Genomic DNA, 12,266 nt, shown 5'->3' with positions numbered 1-12,266 from the left:
AATGAAGGCGTGAGCGTCCCACCTGATGAGCACTTCATTAGCAATTTCCACCAGCTCTCCGTCGATGTTCCAGGGGAAGGTTGTTCCTTCTGCGTGGATGAAGGGTGTGGTTTTCAAGTCACCCTCCTCTTCACTCTCATCCTCAGAACAGCCAATCAGTGAGCAGGGGCGGATCTTCACTGCTGACACAGCATGCGTCTCCACGAAGGAGAAGTTGAACTGCACACAGATAATCAGTCAGAGCTTTGTCTGTGTGTGTGTGTGTGTGTGTGTGTGTGTGTGTGTGTGTGTGTGTTAAAGCTGAGCTGATGAGGTCAGAAAGAGCCATTAAGATCTCCGTTAAGCAGCTTGTTAGAGAGCAGCAGGATCTGTCTGTGGTTCTTCCGGTCCACTGTCCTCTGCTGTGAGGCTCCAACAGGGGGCAGCAAAGACCAGCTGACTGTCCCACTGTCTGTCTGTCTGTCTGCTGTCCTCTCCTGCAGGTTTGCGCTTTCTTAAAGTAAAGCCGTTCTTATAGGACAGATTAACATCTATCTTAAAACAAGAGCCCAGAGGATTCCAGTACTGTCCTTAAATACACACTTGATTTAACTTCACGAGACTGTGAATTGTAGAGAGAAATATTTTACAACTCCACTACGCCTAATTGATGGCGTAAAATTTTCCTCTAGCAGTTTCTAATATTTTGTCTATTTGATCATATGAATTTGAATTTATTGCATCTCATTAAAGAGGGAGACCTACATTTTCAGCTTTTTTTAATAGATCAAAGCAAACAAAGGATATGATTAATTGATCATGGAAATATCCAGCAGGTTAATGTATAATTGCAGCTCCACTTCAATTTAATGCTGCTTCAATACCAACACACAGGAGGATTTGCACCAAAAAGCACTGAAACGTTAAAATTATTTTGATAAAATCATCAGATTAATAAAGGTGTATTCAGTTTTTCACACACTCTACATCACACAAGTGACAGGAGAGGTTTAAAGTCCACAGTAGGACATAAACTGTAAGGGTCACATGTGGGCAGCTCCACTTGAGCATCCACTTTTGCTGTGCTTTCTGCTGAGATGTCAGGACGGACGCTAGCAGGATGTAGGCCAGTCAGTAAACAGCCTGTTTACTCCAAGTCTGAACACCACACTGCCCGTATATTTAGTAAGTGGGTTAGTGTGCAGTCTCTCTGCCCAGACCAGGTCATGTTGAACCAGGCTAATCTACTCACTAACTTCAAGGAAAACTGCGGTATTTTTAAAACTGGGACCTACTTTCCCATCTTCTAGAGTCTTTAGGTGTTGTGAACGTTGAGGGATTGTGGTATAATCAACAGCCATTAATCGACTGTAACACAATCACAAAATTGTCCCGAGTCAAAGTGCTTGTGTGACCCTGAAGTCAAGAGTGAGTTCCCACGACAATAAATTGCTCTCTTCGGTAGAAAACATCTGGGTGGAAACATATATAACAGCTGAGGCTGTCATCAGCATAATCTACACACTGCACCAGCTCTGTGCAATTAAACTAAGCCCATCATGATAACATCAACATGTCGTCTTTGCTTTTCTTGCACAGTAGAGTTTAACTGACGCACAATGTCCACTCAGAACAGTCTTGGAAGTGTTGATTTCTGCAGGTTTTTCTGTGTTTTTAGTTTATTTTCTTGTGTACAAAGATTTGCCCCATTTTTAAAAATTCTTTTAATAGTAATATGTACTGTAGATGATGAAATCCATAAATCATTTGCAATTTCACAATGAGAAATTGCAAACACTTGAACTTTAACTGCACCAGACAGAAAAAAATGGATATTTGTTTGAGTAAACTGGGAGTTTGTAAAGAAAAAAAGGTTGCTATCGTACTCCGACATTCCTTAGTTGTGAATATTTTAGATTTTAGATTGCAAATGTTCAGTTCCTGAGCCTTAAAAGATCTGCTAAAGGTTTTAGTGAGGATTTGAATGGAATAAATTGATTCATGTTATTTTCACCTCTGGCAGGTGTTCTCACCTGTCCAGTAGAGCTGCTGTATCTCTTTAGGTGTTTAATAAACTCGGACCTGGAGGTGTTTCCGACCGCAATCAGCGCTGCACTGCCATTTGCCAAACTGTCAAAATCAGGAAGTGGTGGAGACTGTTAGCATTATTAGAAACATCATCATGTATTAACGTGCACTGTGATGCATTCAAGGCCAAAGAGCAGAAGATCGAGCCAATCTTCGTACACTGTGTACCTGGTGTTTGGAGCTAGTCCTTGAGGTGCGTGTGGACTCAGGCAAGGGATAGACATGATGCTGATGCTCAGATACAGGCCCTGATTGGTCACCCAGGACTCCTCCCCCTCTGTACACACAAATCAAAGAAAGAAAAAGTAAGACAGAGAGTAGCTGGTAGCGATTAAAATCTGATTTGTCCATTTTAATAGAGAAGTAGTGGTTTTACCGGACTTTGGGTCCTGGTCTTGGTCCTGGTCCTTATCTCTGAGAAGCAAGAAATCAAGTTAATTTTTCAAATATGACAGAAGAGAAAATTTATATAACGGACCAATATCATCAAACACAGAGCCAGTTATTAAACTAATCATGGTAAAACAACAGCTTTGACTCAAACAGGCTCTCCTCCACACTGTTCTTAATAAATTTGCGTTGAGTTTGTTTCTGGTAGATTTGTGCTGCAAGTCTCTGTAGTAGACAAGCTGTTACGTGGTGTGTTTGCCTTTCTGGTTCAGCTGCTGAGTAAATGTAACAGCGCAGCAAACTAACAAACACTGTTGGTGTGGAACAATTACAGTCTCCTCTGAGTGCTTGTAACCTGTTTAAACAAATGCATATTGTTTTTTATGGTGGTCTGAAGACACTTTAGATGTACCATCCAACATCACAGAGCGTATGTGCGTGTTTGTGTGTGCGCGTGTTTCTCACCGCTGTACAAACAAATTGCTGTTTGACTTCCTTGCTGATAAAAAGGAGAGCTGACAGTCCTCCGGTCTGAGGGAGACAGAGAAAAAAAGAAATAAGAAACCAGCTAGTCCTAGACCTAGCTAGACCTCAGTCACACTTAGAGACCAGTTGGCAACCCGTTGGCAACCTCCGGTCACTAAGGAAAAATATGTATTTTATGAGTGATGAGTGGTTGCTGGAGGATGCTTGCTTTAAGCATGTGAAAATGGTGGCAAAGAAAGTGATGCACCAAAAATCACCTTGTGATTACTTGTGTTGCTATCAGATTGCCACATGGAAGACACAGACTCTAGCTTTAGCGAAATGATAAAAATGGGATGCTAATAGGAAACAGACAATTTTTTTGCAGACAAATCAGTGTCATCCATACATACTACGAGTGACCTCAGCAACCTTCCAGCAATCAAAAGCATCACAAGCACTGTGACCAGTTTCACTCAGCAACAGCTAACAACCTCCAGCAACCAAACAGTCATGGAATACAGTTTTCCTTAGTGACTAGTGGTTGCTATGGGGTCACTGAGGTCAGTCAGTCATGTCTGTGTGACTGAGGCCTTAGGAACGCACATTTACATTTAAAAGTAAAAATTATATATGTGTGTGTGTCACCTCAGCCTAGCCAGCGTCTTAACCAGAGCATACTCTCGCCGCCGTGACGATGGCATCCATCTCTTCTTTTCTGCCCTCGCTAAACTCCGCCCGCCAAAGCCAAACATGGCAGAGAAACCGAAGCACACCAACTGGCCATGAGACGAGAAGCTGCACATGTCCACCTGCTGCAGGTGACCTGCAGGCAGAGAGACACCAGCACACTGAGAGAAGACCCTTTAAACGATTCATTAGAAACAGTTAGGATGCAGCACACACACAGCTGTGTTTCCATCACTTCAGAGGACATCACACAACTCTTGCTCCAAGCCTTCACACTGAAAATGAATAATTTTGTAACCTTACTATGCGTTTGTACATTTTGTGGTTTTTATCCATACAAAATGAGACATACAAATACACACAGTCTAAAATACGGCTAATTAACAGAATGTGTGAAGCCGATTAATAACTCAGAGGATTGAAATGAATCTGAGGAAACATTATCAACGTTTCCTCAGATTCTTTTTATGTATGTGGTAAAAAATGGCTTCCACGCTAAACACTGCTTATGGTTTTATTTTTCTACAGCCTTTGAATGCAGCACAAACCATAGAAATAACTAAAATAATTTTTAAAATAACCAGATTTTTCCATCAAGCTCCTTTACTGAGATGCTCCACCAGCTTTTAGATGGATACACACAAAGACACACGCACTAAGCGGGCCATCTGGCCACATACCTGCTGTAACCTACTGAACTGAACTGCTGTCTCCGCACCTGTCTGTCTGACTGCCTGTCTGTCTCTCTGGACAGAATCTGATTTCCTCACCATATGGCGTGTTGTCAGTGTGTTTGTGTGTCAGTGTGTGTTGCGCAGGATTAAAGCTGAGACGGTCAGTGTGTCACCGAGATCAAACCTGCGGCGCTTCTTAAAAGGTCCAACCAATATTCATTTACATCACAAAGTCATTATCTTTCTGTTTGGCTCCTAATCCACCTTTAGGATTTATTTCCATACCATATTGGTAGCTCTTATTCAAAAATATAGTGGATGAAGTGGTTGAATGTAAAAAAAATATTTGTACCTAATATATCCTATATATATTAAGTACAAATATAATAATCAGTGAAAGTAAAAACACCAAAATGACTGAGTTAATTCAACAGTAAACCAACTGATTATTAGAAAGTTGTGTTAGCATCACATGAGCTGGATGACTGTTTCTGTTAGCAGTAAAATGCTCACACAAGTCATTTTTAAAAAATGCTGAAATAAATGCAAATCAACCAATAATTATCCCACACAAGGATTTAGGGAGGAGACAAAAGACATCCGTCAGAAGTCATATATCTAAAATGGCACCTGTAACAGACTGCTGCACAACTGCAACATGAATGAATTTTAATTTATTTAAAGGATAGCCCCTTGAGATGCAGTATCTCGTTTTTAAGGGCACCGCTAAAAATGGACACATGAAACCACCAGTAGGAGGATTTAGGGCTGCTGCTCAGCTCCAAGGCTGTAACTTTAAACTTTGTTTTTTATTGAATTAAACCATAATTTTCCCCCTCTTGAAACGAGCTTTTCTAAAACATACTTTGAAAATACCCCAACTCTCTGTGGAGATGTTGTTATGTCACTGTATGAGAAGGCTGCTGGGCTTTTTGGATTGATAGCATAGAAATCAAATTATTACTGTCATGTAATATGTCACAGTGAAATGACTCTAATTACTATTATCATCAGAATTTGAAACATTCATTCTATTAACATTTAAAAACTCTAGAAGAGTTGAATGATTTGTTTATTTTATTGAGTTCATGTGAGCAAACAGCGAGCAGGGAGTCGACTCAGTGTCTGAGGAGCTGGTTAGTGCATCTGCTTTGTGAGTTGAGTTTGTTGACGCTGTGAAACATCCTCATGGAGAAAGCTTGGAGACTTTTTCAGGACTTGTGGAAGTTCTTATAACTTCCAATGTTCAAGTTCTTGAGTAAATCATTAATGAAGGTAGATTTATAGTCATTCTGTGCCAAGGCAGAAATCACTGTAATGTGCCTGAAGTGAACAGAGTGTTCATAATGAAAAAACAAAACAAAAAACTTTCTACACTTTCTACAACATTTCTACACTGCCCAGTACTAATTAGTAGATGACCTGCACAAAAATTACTGGTTTGTGGATAAATGCAGGTACAAATGCAGACTCACATTTTTGTAAAGCAGGGTTCACATGTACCAGTTTCATGCTTCATTTATGCACTTGTAAATGTGCCGTATTGCTTGTACTTCTGGCATCAAAATGTTAAAAATCGAATTATTCAGACTGTTGTATATGAGTTACATCAGGTCGTTGTTACTCCCAGACAGCTAGCTTGGCTAATCCTAATTGCTATTTGAACCTCGACCAGCTTGCCTTCTGGTTGTTCGTTACTGCTATGATGACGGTGCCAACAAAGATACCCCTCCAAACACCAGGAGGGCCAACCGTTGAGTATTAATCAATATCATATTGAATCTGTTTGTGAGTCTAGAGATACAGTATGCTGAAGTTTCAGTGTATAGGCTATTGCATTGCTTTGGTTTTTCCTATATCAGAAAAGAGAAATTCACATATTGCTAAAATTGTCTCTATTTTTGTCCCACTCATTGTTGCAGTGAAGGTTTCTAACAAGCCAGGCTAGAAAAGACTCAGCAGGTTTTGAACTTCTGGAAAAAAATTTAAACTCTGTGAGCAAGTAGTTTTTCGTACAACAATGAACGAGGCAAACTGCTTTAAACAGGTAAGGTGATCATTGATGAGATTATTGTAAAGTGGTCAAGGTGGTGACTTCCATGTCATGCTTTTATATATTTATGTTTAGAGATCAGGACAGAATTGGCCCCCTTATGAAGGATTTTCCAGCCTCTGTTAAACAGAGCAATGAATTTTAAAAACAGCTTTTCCAAACATTAGTTTAATTTTGGATGCTTATTTTGTTGGATAGCAGCCTGCAGCCATTTGTTGTAGTTTTCGCCTGTAGATCTCTACAGCTGAAATGCTTTTTTAGATACAAAAAAACAGCCAGAAATACAAAAGGTCTGACACACACCTATAAACAAGCTAAGGCCATTTCACATACAGAAAATTTTCAGTGTCAGCTGCAACTCCCAAACATAAGTTGATAAAAGGTCAACAGTTAAGCCGCTATTTTCAAGGGATGCTCAGGCTCGGGTAACCGTAGCAACAGCACTGATGCTTCCGCCCCTGTTAGTAGTTTAACGTCCAGCAAGGAGATCATGTGATTGTGAATGAGCACACCTCAGTGTTATGAAGACAGGAAAATTCACCTGCAGTCACCTGGTGTCCGTGGGAACAGCTTCCTACCTGGGAATTTTAACAGTTTTCTATTGTTCAGGAAGTAGTCTCATTAGGGCTATTGAATTTTCCCATCTGTCTCACACACATACAAACTCAGCTTGCAGTATTAATTAGTGACAATGAAACATCATCACACGATAAGCTGTCAATCAAACACAGCTGCCCGCCCTGCTGCTGGGTGATTGGTTACCGTGTTTACCTGACAGTGTGGTGGTCAGAGACAAAGGGGGCGGGGCTGCTGCGAGCAGTGTAAACCTGTGATTTAGTGATTTCAAGTGAAACAGACCCTGTTGTTAGACATCTGTCTGTTCACTGTCTCACCGTCTGTCTGCATGTTTGTTTGTTCTTAAACACTGTCCATGCTGCCGGACTGACATTCAGCCAATCACACCAAAGCTTAGCAAAAGCTGAGCTTTGGTGTGATATGCTTTAAGGAAATTAGTCTGTTACACAAAGAACCTGGCTATGATTGCCACAGATTTAATATTAAAACAGAACAGATTTTTGTCCTTGAAAATGTAAAATCTTGGACTGATTTATAAAAAGGCATAGACGACATTAGGTGATCCAAATATAGATTTACTAAAGACAATTCCAACCAACCCCAATCTATGTAACAGATCTACAACATGTAAGCTTTACCCAAGACGATGTGGAGGGCTGCAGTGACTGGATCTCTGACTCCATGAACAGAACAGGAAACCACATCTGTGGAACCTGCAAACATGTGAAGACAGACCGTTAATAAAAGTACTTCATGTCGTGTTTTTGCATACCAGCATACCAAACCTTATGAGACCTTAAAGCAGTGGTTCTATATGAGAATGCCCTTGCTTACCAGCTGGGATGATTCCCAGTGGCAGTGTGGCTCTCACTGGTTTTTCTGGGGAATCTGCATCCAGCTGGGCTCTGAGGACCAGAGCATGACACAACTCTGCAACTGAACCATCTCCACCGACGCACACCACCCTGATGGACAGGTGGAAAAAAACTAGTGTGAGTACAGGTAGACATTTAGACAAGTCAGTCTCAATCATCCAAATCTAAATAAGGGTTTATTGTGAAGCTAAATGAGGTGGTTATACTAAGTCAAGGACACAGACTTCATTGACATTATAGTCCTCTATAGCGCTTTTGAGGTCTGCTTGAAGTGTTGATCCATTGTTGGCTCATTGAAATGTGAAGTCTCCATAAACGCATGGTCACAAAAAATTGTCACAGACTCAATCTTGGCACCTAATGACAACATTTACATTATTTGGACCCAAGCGGACTTAACAAACTCACAGCCACAAAAAGTATAATACACCTAGAAGACATTTCACAGATCTCAAACTCCTGATGATTTAAAGGAAAACCATCCAGCAGAGGATGTGGCTTTTCTAGTAAAATTGACAATTTGTTTTATAATACAACAGGGTAAGTAACCTCAATGTTTTTGGGCACTAACTAAAATGTTTGTGCAGGGTGGTCCTGAATGTGTGATGCTGAGTACTTATTTCTTTAACTATAGATGAATAGCGAAGGATGGTGAATGGATATTTATAAATACTCTAGGTTGTATTTTCACTGCAAAGGTTTGTATTTTAATTAAGCACAAATATTTCTCAACATTTCTTGTTCAGTAGAAAAACATCAGTACCAAAGTTTTGATACTAGAATTAGACTACAACTAAACTAGTAGACACACAGAAACTGGATTTCAGAATGACTGTGATGGGTTTTATTTTGAAAAGCTCCAGTGAATTGCTCTCCTACAGTCACCAAAGTTCATAAACTCTTTAATATTTATGATTGCTGGGGTTTTGTAAAGGTCTACACACTAACAGGCAGCAGTATAATCCATGTCTTGTTTTAGAATCTTAAGTTAAGTGTTAAAATCGTAAGTTTAGAATAAAGTTGACTATAAAACTAAAACAAATATATTATATTTAACTCATGGTGTGAAATGCTTTCGAGCAATATTTTAACCATAACAGATGGAGAGAAAAAAAAAAGAAAGAACTCACAATCACAGGGTGAGAAAAAGGATACACTCTGGACAGTCTATCATATGGTAAGCTCAAAGACACAGAGAGGGAATCATTTACAGTCACATTTCTACTAATGACCCATACAGAGTCACACGAAAGATAAAACTCATATTTTGATCGCTTTTGAAAAAAAAAAAGTTGTATTTTATTTTAGGGTAGGGTGGGAGGCAGTTATTGTTTGTTAGTATTAATGAAAAAAAGTAATAAAAAAAAAGTGAGAAAGTGAGAAGGTTCATCTTCCGAGTCTTTATTTGCAGTAAATGGGAGGTGAACAGTCTCCGCCCCCTCCCCCTCTTCCTGAGTATGGGATTACCTGGAGCTGTAGTCGCCACGGTGACAGCCAACCTAATTGGCAAATGTAGGTTTCAACCAAATCTCACACACACACACACACACACACACACACACACACACACACACACACACACACACACACACACACACCCAACCACCTACCCACACTCAGCAGCTAGCTTAGCAACGCGGAGCTAATCTTCTCTAAGCACATTAAGCTTTATGAGGGCTGAGCACAAAAGCTGCTTACACGCACACACACACACACACCATCAGAAAAAGACTGATGAGAATTTGATAGCTGTTTCTGTACTTGTAGCTGCTGTTCTATCATTGGAATGAAAAGTTATTTTAACTTTAACAACAAAGTGAACAGTTAATGTTTGGTATTTGATCATCTTACCTGTGTGTGTGTGTGTGTGTGTGTGTGTGTGTGTGTGTGTGTGTGTGTGTGTGTGTGTGTGTGTGTGTGTGAGTGTGCATGAGGTGTGTGAGATCAGTCATGGTCAGTGTGTTTCAGTGTCCGCCTTTGACAGTAAACTGCTATTTGATTATCCAGTTCACCTCAGTTCAGCAGCAGGATGATGTCACAATTTAAACATGGTAACTTTCATGTCAACGCACTTACCGTTAAACAGTCAACTATTTCCAACTGTAAGATTCCACTATCACCTGTCCTCTTGAGGAATAGGGACCAGCTGATCGTCAGCTGGCTTTCTTTTAACCTGGACCTGAGATCATTTATCTTGCCTTCAAGTGCATATTTTAGACTCATCCAGTTTAAAAGCTACAGACAGTTTCATCGATCTCACAGTGCTGACAGCGGATTGCTTTAAGCTTAACAAACAGAAACCTCTACACACGATACAGCAGATCATCTGATCATCTTCAAGTGCGTTGACTACTTTCAGCACAATTAAAGGTGGCTCCACCTGTCTGTAATCAGTCACACATTGGTTCAGAAAGCAACATATTATGATACTGAACATCTATGGATGAATAATAACAAAACTACATTTAAACTGTAAATTATTTTTACAATAATTTCTTACTCTGGATTTTTTAATGGAAAAATCCTGATGAATCCCAACCAAGCAATGATTTTGAAAGCAAAAAAGATATAGATGACTAACCCATCATATTCATCCAGTTTGCATTCCTTTATCACTGAGAGAGCATGACCCTTCCTCTCTGTTACTGGAGAGAGAAAGACAGGTAAAGACAGAGAGAGGGGGAAAAAATAAGTAAGCAGATGGAGAGACATTGAGATGGACAGAGATAAAGTGTTCGTGCATATGTGTGGTCAGATGAAGTGTGTGTTTGATGACTGCCAAAAAAAAAAAGTGGGACAGCGGATATCACACCATCTGCTGAGAGGGGGAGAGTAGAAGCAAACAGGAGGAATCAAGAAAAAAGGAGGAGAAAAAGGAAACATGGGAAAAGTGATGAGACAAGAAGATAGGAAATGAGAAGGAAAGAGGACACAAGGATATGAGGCAGGAGAGGAAAACAGAAAGGTGAAAAGAGGACAGGTGGAAAGAAAACAAGAAAACAGCAGAGAGGAGAAGGACTGGAAATGAGACAAGAGCAAATGATTGGAAACAGGAGGAGACAGGAAAGGAGAGGAAAAAAGATGGAGAAGATGAGGGGAGGAGTGCAGAGGAGGCTGTCTCCCTCTGTCACAACAGATGGGCTAAGCTCCGCCCCCTATATCAGGTTACCTAGCGACCAGAAGCTGCCATTAACTCTGACCTTTGGACTCCCTCCACACACACGCGCGCACACAGATTTCAGTATCATGTCTGGTGTCAGTAAAGATCTAGTTGTTAAAACCCTGCCTCACATAGTTTTATATTTAAAAAATAAACACACAAAAATACGTACATTTATTTATATTTTTATAATTATAATTTTTCAGTGTTTCTACTGAGCAGAAAAATAAACACTTGGATGGACTAACCTGTGATGTCAGTTCGGATGTCAGCCATCTTGAATAGAGGAGCCACGTGGTCTCTGTAGATGTGAACGGCCTCCTTCTTGTGGCTGCTAGGGTTGATGAAGACCTTCAGATTTGTAGGACGGTTGCTGAACCCTGAAAACATGCACACATGCACACACACACATTTAGCAGGTGCATCATAGGTTGGATTTTGAAAGAAAATGAAACCCTGCAATGGTTGGTTAGCTACACTAGTGATGGGCTATGAGCCAGTTATTGTTCAACAGACTGAAAGATAGTTAGGTCCATACATCTTAGCACAGTAATACCACAACAGTGAATTTTAAACAAAACAATGTAGATGTGAAGTAGACACAGCTTTAATTCAAAAGCGCTCCATTAACACTTCAGTAATTACAGTGATTTTCATGCAGAGTCCCCCCATTTTCAGAGGATCAAAAACGACTCCATGCATTACTAAGAGATTTTGCCCAGATGTGCAAACCAGTTGGTGGCAAACTGGTTCACAGTCATGAGTTTTTGATCCTTTGAGTCTCCTTTATTGAGACTCAGTTGCACTTCATGTTTATTAGCATTTAACAAATATCTGAGTAGTGACACCTGCTTTTCAGGAGTGGCTGTGTGATAACGTTACCGGCAGCATGTGAAGCAACCATTGCAGTGGGATACACTGGCGGCTTTACACTGCTACTAGCATAGCTCCTTGGCTGTAGGTAATATTTCCAACTACACCACATGCCACTGTGTGTTTTGGTCCACAATATAGTGCCCTTAAAAGTCAAAAATGAAAGAAAAAAAATGTGTTCATGTGCTACTTTTAGTGAACAAAAAAGATAAAATAGAAAAATTACTGCTGCTGATTACATAAAGTTCTGGATTATAAAATGTCTGTGAACTATCTTTCATCATAGCCAGCTGAGCGTTCCACTTATTTTTCTAAAAATACTAAAATTTTAATATGAGCTCTTAATGCGTTAATTAAAACAACAATCAACTTACCAAGTGATGACAAACAGCCCAACAGCTAACTGTCCTTACTTGAACGCTGATCACAACACACTTTGTTAT

The 12,266-nt window shown here is 40.1% G+C and overlaps 1 protein-coding gene across 1 annotated transcript in view; it reads right to left on the bottom strand.

Moving 5' to 3' along the window:
• Nucleotides 1-12,266, bottom strand: part of cerkl (CERK like autophagy regulator) — a 33,348-nt gene that overhangs the window by 2,003 nt on the left and 19,079 nt on the right. Inside the window, exons 4-13 of the mRNA XM_026144932.2 lie at nt 11,199-11,330; nt 10,372-10,435; nt 7,750-7,880; nt 7,554-7,628; nt 3,571-3,748; nt 2,923-2,988; nt 2,444-2,481; nt 2,236-2,344; nt 2,013-2,109; nt 23-219 (exon numbers count right to left, since the gene is read on the bottom strand). Coding sequence (XP_026000717.2) covers nt 23-219; nt 2,013-2,109; nt 2,236-2,344; nt 2,444-2,481; nt 2,923-2,988; nt 3,571-3,748; nt 7,554-7,628; nt 7,750-7,880; nt 10,372-10,435; nt 11,199-11,330 — 1,087 coding nt within the window. The remainder of the gene's footprint in view (nt 1-22; nt 220-2,012; nt 2,110-2,235; nt 2,345-2,443; nt 2,482-2,922; nt 2,989-3,570; nt 3,749-7,553; nt 7,629-7,749; nt 7,881-10,371; nt 10,436-11,198; nt 11,331-12,266) is intronic.

The sequence above is a fragment of the Astatotilapia calliptera genome, chromosome 16, assembly GCF_964374335.1.
Source record: "Astatotilapia calliptera chromosome 16, fAstCal68.1, whole genome shotgun sequence".
Classification (NCBI taxonomy): domain Eukaryota; kingdom Metazoa; phylum Chordata; class Actinopteri; order Cichliformes; family Cichlidae; genus Astatotilapia; species Astatotilapia calliptera.
The sequence above is the reverse complement of the archived record's forward strand: the minus strand, read 5'-3'. Positions and strand labels throughout refer to the sequence as shown.